This window comes from Nerophis ophidion, linkage group LG03 (genome assembly GCF_033978795.1).
Source record: "Nerophis ophidion isolate RoL-2023_Sa linkage group LG03, RoL_Noph_v1.0, whole genome shotgun sequence".
Lineage (NCBI taxonomy): Eukaryota > Metazoa > Chordata > Actinopteri > Syngnathiformes > Syngnathidae > Nerophis > Nerophis ophidion.
The window spans coordinates 31,738,191-31,764,111 of record NC_084613.1 but is presented as its reverse complement, the minus strand read 5'-3'; the positions used below and the strand labels follow the sequence as shown (position 1 = coordinate 31,764,111).

General features: G+C 40.9%; 1 protein-coding gene across 1 annotated transcript; it reads left to right on the top strand.

Annotated features, from left to right (window-relative positions):
• Positions 1 to 95: 95 nt before the first annotated feature.
• cfl2 (cofilin 2 (muscle)) lies at positions 96 to 24,227 on the top strand. The gene is made up of 4 exons (XM_061894959.1): positions 96 to 200; positions 20,782 to 21,089; positions 23,589 to 23,665; positions 23,726 to 24,227. Exons 1-4 carry the CDS (start codon positions 198 to 200, stop codon positions 23,836 to 23,838), a joined length of 501 nt encoding a protein of 166 aa, XP_061750943.1. The 5' UTR covers positions 96 to 197; the 3' UTR covers positions 23,839 to 24,227.
• The last annotated feature ends 1,694 nt before the right edge of the window (positions 24,228 to 25,921 follow it).

Sequence of the window (25,921 nt, the reverse complement as noted above, 5' to 3'; positions counted from 1 at the left end):
TGTATGAATATGTCAAATGTGAAAAGTATTTTGGTGTGAATGTGTGCCCTTTGACCCGTAGCCCCGCCCTTTGCCAGTGACCCCCCCCCCCCCCCCCCCCCCCCCCCCTCTCGCACCTCCGCGGCCACATTGGTTTTCCTTCCCCCTCCGGCGGATCCTTGTGACGGCGCAGCTTGGTCCACAGTGTCCGGGACAGAATGGTAAGAAGCGGCTTCGACAGGCCGCCAGTCCCGCTGTAGGCAGAGCGGGGCGTGGAGGTTGGGGCTGGTACTGGTGGACCGTTAGTAGGATGATTTTAGCCAGCATGGCCGCCGTTACGTGATCGCTAGCTAACTGCCGCCGCTCGCCGAAACCGTGGTACCGCTTTTCTATTGGGACCAGAGGCTCTCACACCGATGTGCTGGAACGGCGCGGTCCCCACCGGCCTGAAGCGACAAAATGCCTCAGGCCGTGTGTCCCGGGGCGGCCATCTTAGTCCGCAGCCCGCAAAGCACCGCCCAGACCCACACTGACCTGGTTTGGTGTCCGCCTGGACCTGGGCCGGGCTGGACCTGCGGGCAGACCAGAGGCAGATATTAATACCTGCAGACCAGGAATTGTGTCTGTAGTCTAGTCCTATTAGTCCTTGGTCTAAGTCTAGTTTGAGGTCTAATCGTTGTCTATTTTTAGTCCTAGTTTGTGGACTATATATTACGGACTGTAGTCTAGTCCCACTAGACTAGGGTCTGGTTTGTGTTCTAGTGCTACTAGTCTGTGGCCAAGTGCTAGTCTTGGATTTAGTTTTACTAGTTTGTGGTCAAGTCCAAGGCTGTTTTTTAGTACTAGTCAGTACTCCAGTCATTCTAGTCTATGGTCTAGTAGTAGTAGAAGTAGTCTGTAGTCTAGTCCTGCCTGATTGATTTGATTATTTGATTGATACTTTTATTAGTAGATTGCACAGTTCAGTACATATTCCGTACAGTTGACCACTAAATGGTAACACCAGAGTAAGTTTTTCAACTTGTTTAAGTCGGGGCCCACGTTAATCAATTCATGTTAGAATTACTACTAGTTTGTTGTGTAGTACTAGAGTTTGGTCTAGTTTTACTAGTCTGGGGTCTAGTACTAGTCTTTTGTTTATTTTTACTAGTCTGCGGTGTAGTACTAGTCTGTGGTCTAGTACTCGTCTGTGGTCCAGTCATTCTAGTCTGGTCTAGTAGCAAGAGTAGTCTGTGGTCTATACATTACAGTTTGTAGTCTATTCCTACTAGTTGGGTCTGTAGTACCAATGGTTGGTCTAGTTTTACTAGTCTTTGGTCTAGTACTTGTCTTTGGTCTAGTTTTACTAGTCGGTTGTCTAGTCTAACTAGTCTGTGGTCTAGTAGTAGTATGTGGTCTTGTATTAGTTTGTGGTCTAGTCTTACTAGTCTGTGGATCTAGTACTAGCTTGTGGCCTAGGTCTAGTTTGTGGTCTAGTCCTAGTCTATTTTTTAAGTCCTAGTTTGGGGTTTATATATTAGTTTGTAGTCTAATCCTACTAGTTTGTTGTCTAGTACTAGTCTTTTTTCTAGTTTTTCGAGTGTATACTCTAGTACTACTTTTGTGGTGTAGTCCTACTAATCTGTGGTCTGTTATTACATAATGAGCTATGTTACAATAGCCCATTATATATGTTACAATTTGTAACCTAGTCCTACTAGGCTGTAACCTATTCCTAGTTTGTGGTCTAATCCCAGTCTACCTAGTCAGAGTTTGTTGTCTAGTTAGTACTAGTCTGCATTCCAGTACTAAGTTTGTATGCTTGTCCTTGTATGTATTCTAGTCATGGTCTGTAATATTGTAATGGTCTGTGGTCTAGTGACCTCCTAGTCTGTGGTCTAGTCTTACTAGTATGTGGTCTAGTCTTACTAGTATGTGGTCTACCAGTAGTTTGTGGTCCAGTCATAGTTTGTGGTCCAGTCATAGTCTGTATGCTTGTCCTAGTATGTAATCTAGTAATGGTCTGTGGATTTAGTCCTAGTTTTTATTCTAGTAATTGTAGTCATGATCTGTATTCTAATCCTATTCTGTATATGGGGCCTAGTCTGTGGTTTAGTATTAGTTTGCCAGTCTAGTCCTAGTCTGGAGGCTAGTACTAGTCTGTTGGTCTAGTCTTTGTCTGTCCTAAAACCAGTCTATTGACTAGAAGTAGTCTAGTCCTTGTTAGGCAGATGGAAAATATTTTCTACTTTATTATCATTTATTGTTTAGTTAATTGACTTTTTGAATATCTTCCAAGGTCTAGTCCTTGCTGTGGTGTAGATCTAGTTTGTAGTCCAGACCAGTGATTCTTAACTTGTAGTACATCAAAGAATTCAAATAATCACTTACCACTTTACCATGAATTGATTAACGTGGACCCCGACTTAAACTAGTTGAAAAACTTATTTGGGTGTTACCATTTAGTGGTCAATTGTACGGAATATGTACTGAACTGTGCAATCTACTAATAAAAGTTTCAGTCAATCAATCACTTGACTAAACACAGTGTTACTGTTCAAACCGTGTGTCATCTTACAGTGGCTTGAATTATGAAATATACTTGATAAATAAAACCTTTACCTTGTTTTTAATGATTACTTAGGTCTACTACACTACCATACTTTAATGTTGCCATTATGGTGGTACTTGATGAATATTTAGGTCTACTACACTACTGTATTTTAATGTCATTATGGTTGTACTTTATGAATACTTAGGTCTTCAACGCTACTGTATCTTAATGTTGTCATTATGGTGATACTTGGAGAGACACATGTTTTCTCAGCTAATACGTGGTGAAAAGAGTTTAACAACCACTGATCTAGAACCATTATGTAGTCTTGTCTGTTTGTAATCTAGTTCCACTTTGTACTATAATTTGTTTGTAGACTAGTTCCAATATGTACTATAATATGTTTGTAGACAAGATCCACTATGTACTATAGTCTGTTTGTAGTCTAGGACCCCCTATTTAATATAGTCTGTTTGTAGTCTAGGTCCACTATGTACTATACTTGTAGTCTGTTTGTAGACTTGCTCCACTATGTATTATAGTGTAGTCTGTTTGTAGTCGGGATCCAATAAATTACTATAGTCTGTTTGTAGACTACAAACCCCGTTTCCATATGAGTTGGGAAATCTTGTTTGATGTAAATATAAACGGAATACAATGATTTGCAAATCCTTTCCAACCCATATTCCATTGAATGCACTACAAAGACAAGATATTTGATGTTCAAACTCATAAACTTTGTTTTTTTATGGAAAATAATAATTAACTTTGAATTTCATGGCTGCAATACGTGCCAACGTAGTTGGGAAAGGGCATGTTCACCACTGTGTTACATCACCTTTTCTTTCAACAACACTCAATAAACGTTTGGGAACTGAGGAAACTAATTGTTGAAGCTTTGAAAGTGGAATTCTTTCCCATTCTTGTTTTAAGTAGAGCTTCAGTCGTTCAACAGTCTGGTGTCTCCGCTGTCGTATTTTACGCTTCATAATGCGCCACACATTTTTGATAGGAGACAGGTTTGACTGCAGGTGGGCCAGGAAAGTACCCACACTCTTATTTTACGAAGCCACGCTGTTGTAACACGTGATGAATGTGGCTTGGCATTGTCTTGCTGAAATAAGCAGGAGCGTCCATGAAAAAGACGACGCTTAGATGGCAGCATATGTTGTTCCAAAACCTGTATATACCTTTCAGCATTAATGGTGCCTGCACAGATGTGTAAGTTACCCATGACTTGGGCACTAATGCACCCACATACATCACAGATTTTAGCTTTTGAACTTTGCGTCAATAACAGTCTGGTTGGTTCGCTTTCCCTTTGGTCTGGATGACACGACATTCAGTTTCCAAAAACAATTAGAAAAGTGGACTCGTCAGACCACAGAACACTTTTCTACTTTGCATCAGTCCATTTTAGATGATCTCGGGCCCCGAGAAGCCGGTGGCGTTTCTGGATGTTGTTGATAAATGGCTTTCGCTTTGCATAGTAGAGCTTTAACTTGCACTTATAGCTGTAGCGACGAACTGTATTTAGTGACAGTGGTTTTCTGAAGTGTTCCTGAGCCCATGTGGTGATATCCTTTAGAGATTGATGTCGGTTTTTGATACAGTGCCGTCTGAGGGAGCGAAGGTCACGGTCATTCAATGTTGGTTTCCGGCCATGCCGCTTATGTGGAGTGATTTCTCCAGATTCTCTGAACCTTGTGATGATATTATGGACCGTAGATGTTGAAATCCCTACATTTCTTGCAATTGCACTTTGAGAAACGTTCGTAAACTGTTTGACTATTTGCTCACGCAGATGTGGACAAAGGGGTGTACCTCGCCCCATCCTTTCTTGTGAAAGACTGATCATTTTTTTTGGAAGCTGTTTTTATACCCAATCACAGCACCCACCTGTTCCCAATTAGTTAGCCTGCACACCTGTGGGATGTTCCAAAAGAGTGTTTGATGAGCATTCCTCAACTTTATCAGTATTTATTGCCACCGTTCCTAACTTCTTTGTCACGTGTTGCTGGCATCAAATTCTAAAGTTAATGATTATTTGCACACAAAAAAAAGGTCTTCAGTTTGAACATCAAATATCTTTTCTTTGTAGCATATTCAACTGAATATGGGTTGAAAATGATTGGCAAATTATTGTATTTCTTTCATATTTACATCTAACACAATTTCCCAACTCATATGTAGACCACTATGTAGTCTAGTATGTTAATAGACACGATCCACTATGTACTATAGTCTGTTTGTAGGGTAGATCTAATTTGTACTACAGTCTGTTTGTAGACTAGATCCACTATATGCAATAGTCTGTTTGTAGTCTAATTCCACTATGTACTATAGTTTGTTTGTAGACTAGTTCCACTATATACTATAGTCTGTTTGTAGTGTACATCCACTATATACTATAGTCTAGTCTGTTTGTAGACTATATGTACTTTGTACTATAGTCTGTTTGTAGACTAGTTCCAATATGTACTATAGTATGTTTGTAGACTAGTTTCAATATTTACTATAGTCTAGTATGTTTGTAGACTAGACCCACTATGTACTATAGTCTGTTTGTAGACTAGATGCACCATGTACTATAGGTTAGTCTGTTTGTAGGCTATGTCCACTTTGTACTAATGTCTGTGTGTAGGCTAGATCCACCATGTGGATCTAGTATAGTATGTTTGTAGACTAGATCCACTTTGTACTATAGTCTGTTTGTAGACTAGATCCACCATGTACTATAGGCTAGTCTGTTTGTAGACTTTATCCACTTTGTACTAATGTCTGTGTGTAGACTAGATCCACCATGTGGTCTAGTGTACTTTGTACTATAGTCTGTTTGTAGACTAGATCCACAATGTACAATAGTCTGTTAGTAGACTATATCCACTATATACTAGGGATGTCCCGATCCAGGTTTTTGCACTTCCGATCCGATACCGATATTGTTTTTGCACTTCCGATCCAACACCGATACTGGCCTATCCGAGCATGTATGAAAGTTCAAAGTTATTTAGCCTACTTAGTTGTCAGATTCATGTTGAAAAGGGTTTTAGTACTCTTGATAACAACTAGCCAGCTGAATTAGGTGAGTTTGAATATTTCACAATGGTTGGTATTCAAGGATAAACACAAAATAGAAAAAAATAAACATGACAAATAGAAAAGGCATCATTAAACAGTAAAAAAGTGAACAGTATAAAGTGCAAATAATGCTGTAAACATTATTAAAAAAAGCAAAACACACAACCTGAGTGGGATAAAATGTCTATAACTCAGCATCAATTCTTGCTGTTGAACAAGTATAAACTGAAAAAAAAAACTATCTACACACTCCTTTCAATTGTTTACCACAGTCAGGGGGGGGCAAACAATTGAAGTCCAAGCATAATGGGGAGATTCTTTCTAACAAAGACGAGCACTTCAAGATGCTCAGGTGTCAGCCTGCTCCTGTGTTCATCAATGATGAGTGAGGCTCTGCTAAAAAGCCTCTCACTCATTAAACTTTCTTACAACTTTACCACCACGTTTGACTTTATTGTGGCATGTTTTGCACTCCACCTCTTCATCTTTTTCGTTTTGTGGGGTAAAATAATCCCACACAGCTGACATTTTTACCGTAACTTTTAATTCACATGGCCGATTTAACGGTTAGAACACAGACCTGTGGATGTGTTGAAGGTGTGCTGGAAAATGCGAAACGGAGCTTAGGGAGCAGCAAAAGAATGGAATGTATTATTTAAATCATTACGTTAAGATCTGGATCGGCATTTTCCCATGCCTTGCCGATATGCATTTTTTGGCAAATATCGGCGGCCGATCCGATCCAAATATCGGATTGGGACAACCCTACTATATACTATAGTCTGTTTGTAGACTAGAACCGCTATGTACTATAGTCTAGTCTGTTTGTAGACTATCCACTTTGTACTATAGTCTGTTTGTAGACTAGTTCCGATATGTACTATAGTCTAGTCTGTTTGTAGACTAGATCCACTATGTACTATAGTCTGTTTGTAGACTAGTCCACTATGTACTATAGTCTGGTTGTAGACTAGATCCACTATGTACTATAGTTTGTTTGTAGACTAGAGTCACTGTGTACGATAGTCTGTTTATATTATAGATCCATTATGTAGTATAGTCTGTTTGTAGACGTGATCCACTATATACCACTTTGTACTATAGTATGTTTGTGGACTAGATCTACTATCTACAATAGTCTGTGTAGACTAGATCCACTATGTACATTGTCTGTTTGTAGTTTAGATCCAGTTTGTTCTATAGTCGAGTGTAGACTAGATCTATTAAGTACAATAGCCTGTTTGTAGATTATATCCACTATGTGCTAGGGCTGGGCGATATAGACGAAAAAGTATATCTCCATAGATTTTTGCTTGAACTCGATATTCGATATCTCGATAGATTTTCCGGTGAAAGTATACAAATAAAGGTATTCATTTTTGAGCGAGATTCAGTGAAATTGATCTAGATGACAACTGCACTGTAAACTGTCAGTGGCACTCTTATTAACCCAGTTAGTCAAGATGGGTATTAACAGCACAGAAAAGAAACTGTTTTAAGTAGCACAGAAGTCCATCCATCCATTTCCTACCGCCTATCTCAGCTACAATTGGGCGGAAGGCAGGGTACACCCTGGACAAGTCGCCACCTCATCGCAGGGCCAACACAGATAGACAGACAACATTCACACTCACATTCAAACACTAGGGCCAATTTAGTGTCGCCAATCAACCTATCCCCAGGTGCATGTCTTTGGAAGTGGGAGGAAGCCGGAGTACCCGGAGGCAACCCACGCATTCACGGGGAGAACATGCAAACTCCACACAGAAAGATCCCGAGCCTGGATCTGAACCCAGGACTGCAGGAACTCCGTATTGTGAGGCAGACGCACTAACCCCTCTGCCACCGTGAAGCCCTGAAGTACATAACATAAATAAAATAAAAACATATTCTTTCTACGTAAAATAAATAACATAGCTGTGCAAATAATACAACATTATCAAACTCCGATAAAAAAACAAATGTGCAGGCAGAAACGTTTTAATTCCCATTCGATGATGTATCGGACTGTCACACACATACTGTTCTGGTCAGTGTCAAGTGACTTAAGTGTGCGATTATGATCTTCTTCACTCTGGCAGCATTTCTCGTGCAAAATATTTCTGGAACAGTTTGGATAAGGCGCGACTCGCTTGTCATTTAGGATGTCTGTTGTGATTTCCCTTCCTGGTTCCATGACCCGCCCTATCTTGCCTCTAATTGCCCTAATCTCAACCAATCGTGACTCATCATAGTAAACAACCAACCAATCATGGATATTATTGTACGCAAACCAACAAATCACCATTGATGTTTCCCGTATATTTTGTCCCCTGTCGGTGGAATTGCACTAGTCCACTTCTTTCTTTCTCTTCTCCCTCTCTCTTCTTTTGTAGCATGTAGTTTAGCTAACAGTTACATGGGTCTAAAAATAGCTAAACTACGGAAATCACTACTTGTTTGATAAGTAGCCAAGCTACTGCCAAGCTACTGGGAAATGTAGTTAAGCTACATAGCTTCAATTTGAAGTTAATTATTTTTAATGCAAAACTGTACTTTTTACCACTGCAGCCGTGAACCAGAATGGATAATCAAAACCTGTACTAATTACGGGAAAATCATAGTTGTTGGCAAGTACACAGAAGTTTGCGTTTTACTTACTAGTTGGTCACTGGCACACTGCTGGTGGCACAGTCAGACTCCATATTTACTTGTGTCTTGTTGTTGTGGGTCAGTGCATTGGGGGGGAGACGACAAGCACGTCTTGGGAGGAAGGGGAGGAGTTTAATAGCTTGTGCAGTGTTGCGTCGTCTACATCGCTAAAATAAACATCTAAAGAAGAGAATCCCTCGCCATCATGGACAATCCTGCCCACCCACTCCACCAGAAAATTGGGAGACATCCGAGCTCATACTCCAACATGCTCCTTCAGCTTCATTCCCACAGTGTTCGATTCAAGAACTCCATTCATTCATTTCCATCCAACTTTATAATCACTCGCCATACAGCAATAGATTATAGCTGTCTATTACCTGACACCTTCTATGTTAGCTACTTCTCTTTGTTCATAATGTCTATTTTCTGTTGGATCTACTCTCTATTTTATGCTGCCCTTTTTTTTGTTTGTTTTTTGCTGCAGCTGTTACATATACTGTAATATTGTACATGGTAATTGGGATTTGTTATATATTGTATATATTATATAAAATATACATATGTATATATATATATATATATATATATATATATATATATATATAAATAATATGTAAATATTACATATGTTATATTTTATCTACTCTGGTACATTTTTAGTCCAATACCTGCATTATCCTTTCCATCCTTACCCTTTGAAACTGAGCTAACAACAATTTCCCTTGTGGATCAATAAAGTTTGTCAATGGCTAAGTCTACAGTACAGAGTGAATCTAGTCTACACATTGTCTATAATACATAGTGGATCTAGACTACAAACAGACTGTAAAAGGGGAGCTAGTCTACAAACCGGCTAGACTATAGTACATCAATCAATCATCCATCCATCCATTTTCTACCGCTTATTCCCTTTTGGGGTCGCGGGGGGCGCTGGCGCCTATCTCAGCTACAATCGGGCGGAAGGCAGGGTACACCCTGGACAAGTCGCCACCTCATCGCAGGGCCAACACAGATAGACAGACAACATTCACACTCGCATTCAAACACTAGGGCCAATTTAGTGTTGCCAATCAACCTATCCCCAGGTGCATGTTTTTGGAAGTGGGAGGAAGCCGGAGTACCCGGAGGGAACCCACGCATTCACGGGGAGAACATGCAAACTCCACACAGAAAGATCCCGAGCCTGGATTTGAACCCAGGATTGCAGGACCTTCGTATTGTGAGGCAGACGCACTAACCCCTCTAAGCCCATCAATCAATCAATCAATGTTTATTTATATAGCCCCAAATCACAAATGTCTCAAAGGACTGCACAAATCATTACGGCTACAACATCCTCGGAAGAACCCACAAAAGGGCAAGGAAAACTCACACCCAGTGGGCAGGGAGAATTCACATCTAGTGGGACGCCAGTGACAATGCTGACTATGAGAAACCTTGGAGAGGACCTCAGATGTGGGCACATTTAAGTGCACAGGAAGCCAGTGCAGGTGAGCCAGTACAGGCGTAATATGATCAAACTTTCTTGTTGTTGTCAAAAGTCTAGCAGCCGCATTTTGTACCAACTGTAATCTTTTAATGCTAGACATGGGGAGACCCGAAAATAATACGTTACAGTAATCGAGACGAGACGTAACAAACGCATGGATAATGATCTCGGCGTCTCTAGTGGACAAAATGGAGCGAATTTTAGCGATATTACGGAGATGAAAGAAGGCCGTTTTAGTAACGCTTTTAATGTGTGACTCAAAGGAGACAGTTGGGTCGAAGATAATACCCAGATTTTTTACCGAGTCACCTTGTTTTATTATTTGGTTGTCAAATGTTAAAGTTGTATTATTAAATAGAGGTCGGTGTCTAGCAGGACCGATAATCAGCATTTCCGTTTTTTTGGCGTTAAGTTGCAAAAAGTTAGCGGACATCCATTGTTTAATTTCATTAAGACACGCTTCCAACTGACTACAGTCCGGCGTGTTGGTCAGCTTTAGGGGCATGTAGAGTTGGGTGTCATCAGCATAGCAGTGAAAGCTAATACCGTATTTGCGTATGACGTCACCCAGCGGCAGCATGTAGATGCTGAAGAGTACAGGGCCAAAGACCAAACCCTGGGGAACTCCACACGTTTCCTTAACATAGTCCGAGGTCACACTGTTATGGGAGACGCACTGCATCCTATCAGTAAGATAAGAGTTAAACCAAGACAGGGCTGAGTCTGACATACCAATTCGTGTTTTGATATGCTCTAATAAAATATTATGATCGACAGTATCGAAAGCAGCGCTAAGATCGAGGAGCAGCAACATAGATGACGCATCAGAGTCCATCGTTAGCAATAGATCATTAGTCAATTTTGCGAGGGCTGTCTCAGTCGAGTGATTTGCCCTGAAACCGGATTGAAAGGTTTCACATAGATTGTTAAACGCTAACATTTAGCTGCTCTGCAACAATTTTTCCGAGGATTTTCGAAATAAAGGGAAGGTGAGACACCGGTCAGTAGTTTACCATGAGGTCAGGATCGAGGTTAGGTCTTTTAAGGAGAGGATGAATAACCACTTTTTTGAATGCTAGGGGAACAGTGCCCGAGGAAAGTGACAAGTTTATAATATTTAGCACTGGTGGACCTAATAATACAAAAAGCTCCTTGATAAGTTTCCCAGGAAGTGGGTCAAGTAAACATGTTGTTTGTTTTATTCCATTTACACGTTGTAACAATTCTTCTAATGTTATTTCATCAAAACGAGAGAAACTATTTTGGATATTTGCAGTATCCGCCGTATATACAGTCGTATCTGTGTTACTATAACCCAGTTGTAGCTGGGACACATTGTCTTTAATTTCCTTTCTAATAAGTTCAATTTTCTTATTAAAGAACTTCATAGAGTCATCTGCCGAATGGGTGGAGCTACTGGAAGGAGTCCCTTGTTGGGTTAGCGATGCTACTGTACTAAACAAAAATTTTGGATCGTTTTTATTAATGCGGATGAGATTTGAGTAATAATTAGTTTTAGCTAAGGTAAGCATGCGTTTATAAGTTATTAAACTATCACTCCATGCTTGATGGTGCACCTCAAGTTTAGTCGTGCGCCATTTGCGTTCCAGCTTTCTACATAATAATTTCTGAGCTCTAGTTTCTTCAGTAAACCATGGCGTACGCCTTTTTGGAGCCTTTTTTAACTTCAGCGGTGCTATACTATCAATGGTTTCGCGCAGGGCGTTGGTAAAGTTGTTAGTGAGGTTATCAATAGAGCCCACATACTTTGGGAACGGTGCCATTACCGATGGCAGTAGGTCAGCAAGAGTCGTCGTTGTACATATTTGATCTAGTCTACAAACAGTCTATAGTACATAGTAGATATAGTCTACAAACAGTTTATAGTACATAGTGGAGCTAGATTACAGACAGACTAGACAAAGTGGATCTAGTCTACAGACTAGATTATAGTACATAGTGGATGTAGTCTACAAACAGACTAGACTATAGTACATAGTGGATGTAGTCTACAAAGAGATTATAGTACATAGTGGATCTAGTCTAAAACAGACTAGACTACAGTACATACTAGGGCTGGCAATATAAAGTTTGTAAAATATATCATATTTTTAAAAAGATAATTAAAAAAATCGTAATAGCGATATAATTTATTTCACATTAAAATGACCAAACGCCGCGTATTTGTTGTGGTCATTGATTCTCCCCCTCACCCCACTGAGACAAACTTTAATTATCCACAAGGGAAATTGGTCCACACAGTAGCTCAGTTACAAAGGATGGAAAGGATAATGCAGGTATAAAGTAGACCAGGGGTCACCAACCTTTTTGAAACCAAGAGCTACTTCTTGGGTAATGATTAACTCAAAGGGCTACCAGTTTGATACACACTTAAATAAATTGCCAAAAATAGCCAATTTGCTCAATTAACCTTTAATAAATAAATCTATATTTAAAAAAAAAAAGGGAATATCTGTCTGTCATTTGGTCGTACATTTTTTCCTTTTAGGGAAGGTTTTTTGTAGAGAATAAATAATGAAAAAACACTTAATTGGACGGTTTAAAATAGGAAAAAACAGGAAAAAAATGAAAATTAAATTTTGAAACATAGTTTATCTTCAATTTCGACTCTTTAAAATTCTAATTTCAACTCAAAAAAAGAAAAGAAATACGAGTTAATTCAAATCTTTTTGAAAAAATTTAAAAAATAATTTATGGAAAATCATTAATATTTTTCCCTGATTAATATAAATTTTTGAATTTTGATGACATGTTTTAAATAGGTTAAAACCCAATCTGCCCTTTGTTAAAATATATAACAAGTTCGACCAAGCTATATTTCTAACAAAGACAAATCATTGTTTCTTCTAGATTTTCCAGAACAAAAATTTTAAAAGATTTCAAAAGACTTTGAAATAAGATTTAAATTGGATTCTACAGATTTTTTAGATTTGCCAGAATAATTTTTTAAATGTTTAATCATAAGTTTGAAGAAATATTTCACAAATATTCTTTGTCGAAAAAACAATTTATTTATTATTCTTTAAAATAAATAAAAAAATACTTGAACATTGATTTAAATGTCAGGAAAGAAGAGGAAGGAATTTAAAAGGTATATGTGTTTAAATATCCTAAAATAATTTTTAAGGTTGTAATTTTTCCCTAAAATTGTCCTTCTGAAAGTTATAAGAAGCAAAGTAAAAAAATAAATGAATTTAAACAAGTGAAGACCAAGTCTTTTTAAAATATTTTCTTGGATTTTCAAATTCTATTTGAGTTTTGTCTCTCTTAGAATTAAAAACGTCGAGCAAAGCGAGACCAGCTTACTAGTAAATAAATAAAATTAAAAAATCAGAGGCAACTCACTGGTAAGTGCTGCTATTTGAGCTATTTTTAGAACAGGCCAGCGGGCGACTCATCTGGTCCTTACGGGCTACCTTGTGCCCGCGGGCACCGCGTTGGTGACCCCTGAAGTAGACTATATCATACATACTGATATATTATATTTTTGTCGAAAATGGTTGGATGGATGGACATACAATATATAACAATTACCATCCTTCCATCTTCTTCCACTTATCCGAGGTCGGGTCGAAGTGGCAGCAGCGTAAGCAGAGAAGCCCGGACTTCCCTCTCCCCAGTCATTTCGTCCAGCTCCTCCCTGGGATCCCGAGGCTTTCCCAAGCCAGCCAGGACACATAGTCTTCCCAACATGTCCTGGGTCTTCCCCGTGGCCTCCAACCGGTCAGACGTGCCTCAAATATCTCCCTAGGGAGGCGTTCAGGTGGCATCCTGACCAAATGCCCGAACCACCTTATCTGGCTCCTCTCGATGTGGAGGAGCAGCGGCTTTAGTTTGAGCTCCTCCCGGATGAAAAAGCTGCTCAAATCGCTAAGGGAGAGCCCCGCCACCCGGCGGAGGAATCTCATTTCAGCCGCTTGTGCCCGTGATCTTGTCCTCTCGGTCATAACCAAAAGCTCATGACCATGGGTGAGGATGGGAACGTAGACCGATCAGTAAATTGAGAGCTTTGCCCTCCGGCTCAGCTCTTTGTTCAACACACTGGATCGATACAGCGTCCGGATTACTGAAGACACCGCACCGATCCGCCTGTCGATCTCACGATCCACTCTTCCCTCACTCGTGAACAAGACTCCGAGGTACTTGAACTCCTCCACTTGGGGCAAGATCTCCTCCCCAACCCGGAGATGGCACTCCACCCTTTTCTGGGCGAGAACCATGGCCTCGGACTTGGAGGTGCAGATTCAGATCCCAGTCGCTTCACACTTTGCTGCAAACAGATCAAGTGAGAGCTGAAGATCTTGGCCAGATGAAGCCATCAGGACCACATCATCTGCAAAAATGACTCGCTCTGTGCGCCTGAAAGAGTGGCAGCACATCACAGTAGCTCCTTCGAATTCATTCTTTTTACTTGATTTTTGGTATTATTCTCAACTTTTCCTGCTTTTTTTTTTAATCTCTTACCTTTCCATAAACCACTAATTATGGTTCTTGGGTGCTTTTGTGCGTTTTCGCTACTTTTCTCTTTCTTTTCGGGCTGTTTTGTTTTTGGGTTTGATCAACGGAGTAGCAGGCCTTTTGTTTACACACACGAGGAGCTGTTTGCGCTCTCCTTACCAGCGCTATGGAGAATGCAGCCGGACCTTCCTGTGGAACTACAGAAAAAGCGCAGAGGACGCCGTGCCGGCACAAAGATGAGGGAGCGGAGAACGAAATTTAAACCTGCAATTCCCTCTGTCCTCATGGGGAACGTGCGGTCTCTGGCGAACAAAATGTATGAATTGTTCGGTCTCGTCCGAACTCAAAAGGAGTACACCGTGTGCAGCATCATGTGCTTTACGGAGACTTGGCTACACACGGATTTCCTGGACCACAGCGCGTCTCTACCCGGCTTCACAACCTCACGGGCGGATAGAAACACACTCCTGAGCGGTAAGAAAAAAGGCGGCGGGATTGCTATCTTGGTGAACGAGATTTGGTGTAATCCTGGACATATTGCTGATAAGGAGTGTGTTTGTATGCCGGACATTGAACTTCTAGCTGTTGGAATTCGACCATATTATTTGCCAAGGGAGTTTACTTCTGTTATCTTCATCGGAGTGTATGTCCCCCCTTCTGCTGACGAAGCTGTTGCTTGTGACACCATTCATTCCGCTGTTGCTAAGCAACAGACCAAACATCCCGATGCCCTCATTGTCATTTCGGGTGACTTTAATCATGTTTCTTTGGACTTTATTTTACCCACTTTCTATCAATATGTGCACTGTGCAACACGGGAAAATAAAACTCTGGACCTACTGTATGCTAATTCAAAAGATGCATACAGAGCCACTGCCCTGCCCCCCCTAGAACGATCTGATCACAATCTGGTGCTTTTAACATTATGTTCCTGCTGTGAGGAGGCAGCCCATCTCAACACAATCAGTGCAGAGGAGGAACCAGGAGGCATGCATTGCCTTGCAGGACTGCTTTGAGACTACAGACTGGGAATTACTCTGTAAACCCCACGGGACAGATATTGACAGCATCACAGACTGCATCACAGATTACATTAATTTCTGTGAGGACTCCATCATCCCTACAAAAACTGTCCATTGTTACCCAAATAACAAGCCCTGGATCACCAGCCAGCTAAAGGTGCTGCTACATAAAAAGAAGCTAGCCTTCAGATCTGGTGATCGGGACAAGTTGAGCAGGATACAGTGGCAGCTTAAATCAGAATCAGAAATCAGAAAAGTTTTTATTGCCATTGTTTGAGAACAAGTTCACAAACTAAGAATTTTACCTGGTGCAATCGTGCAACATGAAAGGCATATAACACAGAACAGATTAACATGAGCTGTAATTGAGCTATCAGATCTTGGTATTGTTCACGTGTGTGATGGCCGAGGGGAAATAAACTGTTCAGGTGGCGGGAGGTGTGGGTCTGGATGGACCGTAGTCTCCTGCCTGAGGGAAGAGGGGAGAATAGTTTGTGTCCAGGTTGAGAAGAGTCAGCTGTGATCCGACCCACACGCCTCCTGGTCCTGGAGGAGAACAGGTCCTGGAGGGCTGGGAGTTTGCAGCCAATCACCTTCTCAGCAGCACGTACCATGCGCTGCAGTTGATGTTTGTCCCGGACTGTGGCGCCAGGGAACCACAAGGTGATGGAGGAGGTGAGGGTGGACTCGATGACTGCTGAGTAGAACTGCTCCAGTTTTTTCAGCTGTCGCAGGAAGTACATCCTCTGCTGGGCCTTCTTGATGAAGGAGCTGATGGTCGGCTCCCACTTGAGGTCCTGGGTGATGATGGTGCCCAGTAAACGGATGGAGTCCACAATGGAGACGGGGGTGGGAGAGTTAATCAGGGTGAGGGGGAATGGTGGGGCTGTGACTTTCCTGAAGTCCATGATCATCTCCACTGTTTTCTGGGCGTTCAGCTCCAGGTTGTTGAGGCTGCACCAGGGCGCCAGCCGGTCCACCTCTCTCCTGTTGGCTGACTCGTCGCCATCCGAGATGAGCCCGATGAGAGTAGTGTCGTCCGCAAACTTGAGCAGCTTCACTGACTGGTGACTGAAGGTGCAGCAGTTTGTGTACAGGGAGCCTTGCCACAGAGGAGCTTTTTACTACCTCGGCAACATTCAGCCCCAGAAATAGGAGAGTCCACCACAGATGCCCCAGGCGCTGCTTCCTCATAGGAAGACGTGTTGGTAGGATTGATGAGGTCTTCGAAGTATTCCCTCCACCGATCCACATCTGCAGTCGAGGTCAGCAGAACACCATCCCCACCATACACTGTGTTTATATTGCCCTGCTTCCCTTTCCTGAGGCGGCGGATGGTGGTCCAGAATTGCTTCAAAGCCCTCTGGAAGTTGTTTTCCATGGCTTCCCCAAACTCCTCCCATGTCCGAGTTTTTGCCTCCGCGACCGTGCTGAAGATGCACACCATTTGGCCTGTCTGATGCCTCCGAAGTCCTATGAGCCAAAAGAACCCAATAGGACTCTTTCTTCAGCTTGACGGCATCCCTCACCGCTGGTGTCTACCGGCAGGTTCTAGGATTACCGCCACGACAGGCACCAACCACCTTGCGGCCACAGCTCCAATCGGCCGCCTCAACAATAGAGGTTACGGAATACCGTCCACTCGGACTCAATGTCCAGCACCTCCCTCTTGACATGTTCAAAGTTCTTCCAGAGGTTGGAATTAAAACTCTCTCTGACAGGAGACTCTGCTCGGCGTTCCCGGCAGACCCTCACAATGCATTTGGGCCTGCCAGGTCTGTCAGGCATCCTCGCCCACCATCGCATCCACTCTGTTCACCCGAGTGTCCAAAACATGAGACCGCAAATCCGATGACACAACTACAAAGTCGATCACGGAACTGCGGCCTGGGGTGTCCTGGTGCCAAGTGCACATACGGATACCGTTATGTTTGAACATGGTGTTCGTTATGGACAATCTGTGACGAGCACAAAAGTCCAATAACAAAACACCACTCGGGTTCAGATCCAATAACAATAAGATATTAAAGGCCTACTGAAATGAAATGTTCTTACTTAAACAGGGATAGCAGGTCCATTCTATGTGTCACACTTGATCATTTCGCAATATTGCCATATTTTTGCTGAAAGGATTTAGTAGAGAACATCCACGATAAAGTTTGCAACTGTCGGTGTTAACAGAAAAGCCCTGCCTCTGCCGGAAGTCGCAGACGATGACGTCGCAAGTGTGGGGCTCCTCACATATTCACATTGTTTATAATGGGAGCCTCCAACAAAAAGTGCTATTCGGACCGAGAAAACGACAATTTCCCCGTTAATTTGAACGAGGATGAAAGATTCGTGTTTGAGGATATTGATAGCGACGGACTAGAAAAAAAAAAGAGTTAAAAAAATAAAAGCGATGTTTTTAAACACATTTACTCGGATAATTCTGGGAAATTGCTTATCTTTCTATTGTGTTGCTAGTGTTTTAGTGAGTTAAATAGTACCTGATAACCGGAAGGGTGTCTCAACGGGTGTCTTGACGCGCAGTGTCTCAGGGGAGTCGACTGCAGCTATGGACGACACAAGCTCAGCTTTTCTCCGAAACCTGCTGGTTGACATTCCGTCTTGATTCATGCTCACTTGACCGCGCTCTCATCCATAGTAATGTTTTAGCTCCGGGAATTTTAAACAAGGAATCACCGTGTGTTTGTGTGGCTAAAGGCTAAAGCTTCCCAACTCCATCTTTCTACTGTGACTTCTCCAATATTAATTGAACAAATTGCAAAAGATTCAGCAACACAGATCTCCAAAATACTGTGTAATTATGCCGTTAAAGCAGACGACATTTAGCTGTGTGTGTGCGTAGCGCTCATACTTCCTAAAAACGCGTGACGTCACGCGTACACGTCATCATTACAAAACGTTTTCAAGACAAAACTCCCGGGAAATTTGAAATTGTAATTTAGTGAACTAAAAAAGCCGTATTGGCATGTGTTGCAATGATAATATTTCATCATTGATGTATAAACTATCAGACTGCGTGGTGGGTAGTAGTGGGTTTCAGTAGGCCTTTAATTACCATGTACAATATTACAGTATATGTAACAGCTGCAGCATAAAATAGAGAGTAGATCCAGCCGAAAATAGACATAATAAACAAAGAGATTGTAGCTACCATAGAAGGTGTCAGGTAATAGACACATTTCTATTGCTGTATGGCAAATAATTAAACAGTTTGATGTAAATTAATGAAGGAGTTCTTGAATTGAACACTGAGGGAACGAAGCTGAAGGAGCCTGTTGGAGTATGAGCTCCGGTATCCCTCAAATGTCTGGGGAAGTGGGTGGGCAGGATTGTCCATGATGGCAGGCAGTTTGTCCACTGTCCTCCTGTCCCTCACTGACACGAACGCCTCCCAACTGCGTGCCAATAGCCAGATCAATTTGTTACTCTGGTCTGTTCCTAGTCTAGATCCACTATGTACTATAGTCCTTTTTATAGTCTCGGTTCACTATGTACTATGATCTGTTCCTAGACTAGATCCACTATGTACTAGTGTTGTCCCGATACCAATATTTTGGTACCGGTACCAAAATGTATTTCGGTACTTTTTGGTACTTATCTGAATAAAGGGGACTACAAAAAATGTAATTATTGGCTTAATTTGAACAAAAAAATCATATGGTACATTAAACATATGTTTCTTATTGCAAGGTTGTCCTTAAATAAAATAGTGAACAAAAACGACAACTTGTCTTTTAATAGTAAGTGAGCAAACAAATGCTCCTACTTTAGCTGCTGACGTATGCAGTGACATAATGTGTCATTTATAAATGATAAATGCGTTGTACTTGTATAGCGCTTTTCTACCTTCAAGGTACTGAAAGCGCTTTGACACTACTTCCACATTTACCCATTCACACCACATTCACACACTGATGGAGGGAGCTGCTATGCAAGGCGCTAACCAGCACCCATCAGGAGCAAGGGTGAAGTGTCTTGCTCAGGACACAACGGACGTGACGAGGTTGGTACTAGGTGGGGATTGAACCAGGACCCGAATATGATTCATTAGTATCGCGGTACTATACAAATACCGGTTTACCGTACAACCCTACTATAGTCTGTTCATAGTCTAGCTCCACTATGTACAATAGTACAAAAGTCTGTATGTAGTTTAGTTCCACTATGTACTATAGTGTAGTCTGTTTTTAGTGTAGATCCACTATGTACTGGAGTCCGTTTGTAGTCTAGCTCCACTATGTACTATAGTCTCTTTGTAGGCTAGATCCACTATATACTAATTACTTTTCTGTTTGTAGGGTAGTTCCACTGTCCGTAGTCTAACTCTATTATGTATTATAGTCTGTTTGTAGGCTAGATCCACTGTATACTATATTGTAGTCTTTTTGTAGACTACATCCACTATGTACAATAGTCTTTTTGTAGTCTAGATCCACTATATACTATAGTCTGGTCTGTTTGTAGACTAAATCCACCATGTACTCTAATCTGTTTGTAGCCTAAATCCACTATCTACTATAGTCTGTATGTAGTCTAAATCCACTATGTAATATAGCCTAGTCTGTTTGTAGTCTACATCCACTATATACCATAGTGTAGTCTGTAGACTAGATCTACTATGTATTATAGTCTGTTTGTAGTCTAGTTCCACTATATATCCTAGGCTAGTCTGTTTGTAGACTACATCCACTATGTACTGTAGTCTGTTTGTAGACTAGTTCCACTTGTTGTATAGTCTAGTCCAGTGGTTCTCAAATGGGGGTACGCGTACCCCTGGGGGTACTTGAAGGTATGCCAAGGGGTACATGAGTTTTTTTTTTAAATATTAAAAAAATAGCTACAATTCAAAAATCCTTTATAAATATATTTATTGAATAATACTTCAACAAAATATGGATGTAAGTTCATAAATTGTGGGGAAAAAAATACAACAATGCAATATTCAGTGTTGACAGCTAGATTTTTTGTGGACATGTTCCATAAATATTGATGTTAAAGATTTCTTTTTTTGTGAAGAAATTTTTAGAATTAAGCTCATGAATCCAGATGGATCTCTACTACAATCCCCAAAGAGGGCACATTAAGTTGATGATTACTTCTATGTGCAGAAATCTTTATTTATAATTGAATCACTTGTTTATTTTTCAACAAGTTTTAAGTTATTTTTATATCTTTTTTTTCCAAATAGTTCAAGAAAAACCACTACAAGTGAGCAATATTTTGCACTGTTACAATTTAATAAATCAGAAACTGATGACATAGTGCTATATTTTACTTCTTTATCCCTTTTTTTCAACCAAAAATGATTTGCGCTGATTAGAGGGTACTTGAATTAAAAAAATGTTCACAGGGGGTACATCACTGAAAAAAGTTTGAGAACCACTGGCCTAGTCTGTTTGTAGACAACATCCACTATGTACTATAGTCTGTTTGTAGTCTAGATCCACTATATACTATAGTCTAGTCTGTTTGTAGACTAAATCCACTATGTACTTTAGTCTGTTTGTAGTTGTGTTAGCGCGCGGCCTTGCTAACCTGGGCCGTTTGTTTGGCAGGCGTCAGGCGTGACCGTGAACGACGAGGTCATCAAGGTGTTCAACGACATGAAGGTGAGGAAGTCGTCCTCCCAAGACGAGGTGAAGAAGAGAAAGAAGGCGGTGCTCTTCCGTCTGAGCGACGACAGGAAGAAGATCATCGTGGAAGAGGGGAAACAGATCCTGGTGGGCGATATCGGCGAAACGGTGGACGACCCCTACGCATGTTTTGTGAAGCTCCTTCCCCAAGACGATTGCCGATATGGCCTCTACGACGCCACCTATGAGACCAAGGAGTCCAAAAAGGAGGACCTAGTCTTCATCTTCTGGTGCGTTAAAAACGCAAAGGGCCACTGGAACCTAAAACCTAATTGGAACCACTTTGACTGAAGCCAAACCCAGTTAAAACCACTTTATTAGTTGTTAAACTACTTTAGAACCACTTTGACTGAATTAGAATCTAGTTAGAACGACTTAAGTTGTTAAAGTACTTTAGAACTATATTGACTGAACCAGAACTGAGTAAAAACATTTTTCACTGAACCACAAGCTAGTTAGAACCACTTTGATAGTTATTCAACTACTTGTAAACCATTTTGACTAAACTAAAACCTAGTTAGAACCACTTTAATATTGTTAAACTACTTTAGAACTACTTTACAGAACCAGTTTGATCAAATCACAACCTATTTAGAACCACTTACAAATTCGTTAAGCTACTATAGAACCACATTGACTAAACCAGGACATAGTCAGAACCACTTTGACTGAACTATAACCTAGTTAGAACCACTTTATTAGATGTTAAAATCCTTTTGAACCACATTGACTAAACCAGAACCGAGTTAAAACCATTTTGACTGAACCAAAACGTAGTTAGAACCACTTTAATAGCTGTCCAATTCCTTTAGAACCATTTTGGCTGAACCAGAATTTAGATAGAACCATTTTATTGGTTTTTAACCCCTTTAGAACCACTTTGACTGAACCAGAACCACTTTGACTAAACCATAGCCTAGTTAGAACCACTTTAATAGTTGTTTAACTACATTAGAACCACTTTGACTGACCTGAACCCAGTAAAAACTACTTTAATAGTTTTTAAACTACATCACGACCACTTTGATCGAACTTCAACCCAGTTAGAACCCCTTTAATAGTTGTTAAACTACTCTATAACCACTGTGACTGAGCAACAACCTTGTTAGAACCACTTTAATAATTGTTAAACTGCTTTAGAACTATTTTTGACTGAACCAGAACCCCTTTGACTAAACCAGAACTTAGTTAGAACCACTTTAAGAGTTGTTAATCTCCATTAGACTAAAAAAAACCCATTTAGTAGTTGTTAAACTACATTACGACCACTTTGATTGAACCTCAACCTAGTTAGAACCACTTTAATAGTTGTTAATCTCCATTAGAACCACGTTGACTGAACCAGAACCCAGTTAGAAACACTTTATTAGTTGTTAAAGTACTTTAAAATGTGTTAAACTACTTTATAACCACTTAAACAGAACCCTGTTATAACCACTTTGACTAAATCGGAACTACTTTGACTGAATCAGAAACGGGTTAGAACCCCTTTTATAGTTTTGAAACTAATTTGACAGAAACGGAACCCTGTTTGAACCACTTTAATAATTGTTAAACAATTTTAGAACCACATTGACTGAACCAGAACCACTTTGACAGCTTGATCAAACCATAACCTATTTATAACCACTTGCATACTTGTTAAACTCTTTCAAAACCATATTGACTAAGCCAGTACATAGTTAGAACGCCTTTGACAGTTGTTGAACTACTTTAGAACCACTTTTAGGGAACCAGAACCCCTTTGACTGAGCCAGAATCACTTTGACTAAACCATACCCTTGTTATTAGTTGTTAAACTACATTACAATAATTTTGACTGAACTAAAACCGAGTTAGAAACAATTTATTGGTTGTTAAACTACATTAAAACCACTTTGACTGAAACATAACCCAATTAGAACCACATTAATAGTTGTTAAACTACATTAGAACCACTTTGATTGAACCTCAGCCCAGTTAGAACCACTTTAATAGTTGTTAAACTACTTTAAGAACCACTTTGACAAAATCAGAACCATTTTGATCCAATTTGACTGAACTAGACTTCTTTAGAACCACTTTGACTCAAACAGAACCAAGTTAAAACCACTTTAATTGTTGTTAAACTACTCTAGAACCACTTTGACTAAATCACAACCACTTTGATAGAATCCGAGACTAGTTAGAACGTCTTTTATAGTTTTAAAGTATTTTATATACCTACTTTGACTAAAACAGAACCCCTTTAGATCCGCTTTAGTAGTTGTTAAATTACTTTAGAATCACTGACTAAATCACAACCACTTTGACTGAACTAGTACTCCTATAGAACCACTTTAATAGTTGTTATCCTATTTGAGAGCCACTCTGACTGAACCAGAACCAAATTACAACCATTTTGACTGAACCAGAACCCAGTGAGAACCACTTTGACTGAACCAGAACCCCATTAGAACCACTTTGACTAAAGTAAAACCCAGGTAGAAGCAGTTTAATAGTTGTTATTCTACTTGAGAACCACTTTGATGGAACCATAATCCCGTTAGAACCACTTTGACTGAATTAGAACCAAGGTAGAAACACTTTAATAGTTATTCTACTTGAGAACCACTCTGATGGAACCAGAGGCCTGTTAGAACCACTTTACTGAACTAGAACTCCTGTAGAAACACAAAAGGTTTTTCCACACTAGCTAGCACACCGACGTCGTGCACCGCCATCAACAGGAAGTCTTGTGTTCTCCGCAGGGCTCCAGAGGGCGCTCCTCTCAAGAGCAAGATGATCTACGCCAGCTCCAAAGACGCCATCAAGAAGAAATTTACAGGTGAGATAGGCGGGCGGGCGAGGGGCCGGAGCCGTGAGTGACAAGGCCGTGTCCCCTCAGGTATCAAACACGAGTGGCAGGTGAACGGGCTGGACGACATCCAGGACCGCAGCACGCTGGCCGAGAAGCTGGGCGGCAACGTGGTGGTGTCGCTGGAGGGGAAACCGCTGTGATGTCATCGGCCGTGCCATGTGACCCACCTGAACGCCGCCTGCTGTGTGTCACGTCAAGGATCAGCGTCTTTGGGCGCCCTTGTCGCCCTCGCTTTTACCCCCAGATGATCTCATTAACATAAAATATGCAAACTCCTCCCACTTTTCTGCCACATGGCAGGAAGGTTTTGCCAAACATCACAAGGCTTTTTTAAGGACTTTTATTTATATTCTTCTCCTTTGTGGTGCCGGTAGCGCTCGCTCCTCGACGCCTTACGTTCGCTCGGTATGTCACTTAGTTCCAGTGCGCCTTAATTTTGGAAACACTACAGGAAGCAGAGACGCCTTAACTTGGAACCTTGTTTGTGAGATCACAGGAAGCCACTGCAATAAAATGCCTGTGGCCCCGCCTCCCGCCTTTTCTCTGCCTCATCCGCACTTCCTTGAACCAATTGTAGACCCGCTCCTTTCAGAAGGACTCAACTAGAACTAACCAGAACCCCATTACAACCACTTTGACTCAACTAGACCCTAGTTAGAACCACTTTTAGTTGTTAAACTCCTTTAGAACCACTTTGACTGAACCATAACCTCATTAGAACTACTTTAGTAGTTGTTTTGCTACTTTATAACCACTTTGACTCAACCAGAACCTAGTTAGAACCACTTTTAATAGTTTTTAGTCAACTTTAGAACCACTTTCACTCAACCACACCCTAGTTAGAACCACTTGTAGTTGTTAAATTCCTTTACAACCACTTGAACCATAACATAATTAGAACTACTTTAGTAGTTTTTTTACTTCTTTGGAACCACTTTGACTCAACATAACTTTGGTTACTACCACAAAATTAGTTATTAAAACTACTTTAGAACAACTTTTACTGAACTGGAACCCTAAGAGGACCCCTTTTACTGAACCAGAACACAGAAACACTTTTAAAGTTGTTCAATACATTTAGAATGAACCCCTTTAGTCATGTGACAACCCCTCAGGAAGTCAACAGAAGTGCCCAAAACCATCAGGTACGGAAATAAACACAGCTGTAGCTATATAAATAACAAAATTGCCCTTAAGAACCATTTTGACTGAATCACAACTTAGTTAAAACCACTTTAATAGTTGTTAACTTACTTCAGGATCACTTAGACTGAACCACAACCCCTTTTAGAACCACTTTGTACCAGAACCTAGTTGTAACCACTTTAATAGTTGTTCAACTCATTTAGAACCACTTTGACTGAACCAGAACTTAGTTAGAGCCACTTTAATAGTTGTTAAATTACCTTAGGCCCACTTTGACTGAACCCAAACTTATTTAGAGCCACTTTAATTAATAGTTAACTACGTTAGGTCCACTTGGACTGAACCAGAACCTCTTTATGACCACTTTGAGTGAACCAGAACCCCTTTAGAACCACTTTGAGTGAACCAGGACTTACTTAGAGCCACTTTAATAGTAGTTGACTACTTTAGGCCCACTTGGACTGAACCAAAACCTCTTTATGACTGCTTTGACTGAACCAGAACCTCTTTAGAACCACTTTGACTGAACCAGGACTTAGTTAAAGCCACTAATAGTTGTTTATCTACTTAAAGACGACTTTGACTGAACCGTGACTTAGTTAGAGACACTTTAATAGTTGTTAACTAGTTTAGGCCCACTTGGACTGAACCAGAACCCCTTTAGAACAACTTTTACTGAACCAGAACTTAGAGCCACTTAATAGTTGTTCATCTACTTTAGTACAACTTTGACTGAGCCACAATCCCTTTAGAACCACTTTGACTGAACCAGAACCAGTTTGAACCACATAGGTCATAGTGAATATCCCTAGAACTACAATTATAGTACCAGAACCTCTTTAGCACCAGGGATTACTTTTGCATGGCTATTCTCCCAACAGCTGAGTCAGGACTTCCTGTCGGAGCGTTGCTACTTCCTGTTAGCTGCACATTCTTGACCTTAGATGGTGTAGCGTAATAGGAACCAGAAGTGGAGTCCTGTTGGGCTCGCTGGCCTGAGAATGTGATCCTGCTTCTATTCGTGTCCTCGCTCATCACATGCCTGTCAACACGTGTCAGCCAGAACACTCGACACCG

Excerpts from the sequence above, each read along its gene's own strand:
- cfl2 (XM_061894959.1), top strand. Across the intron at positions 21,090-23,588 it reads GACCTAGTCTTCATCTTCTG|GGCTCCAGAGGGCGCTCCTC; the intron begins GTGCGTTAAAAA and ends TGTTCTCCGCAG. Across the intron at positions 23,666-23,725 it reads CATCAAGAAGAAATTTACAG|GTATCAAACACGAGTGGCAG; the intron begins GTGAGATAGGCG and ends GTGTCCCCTCAG.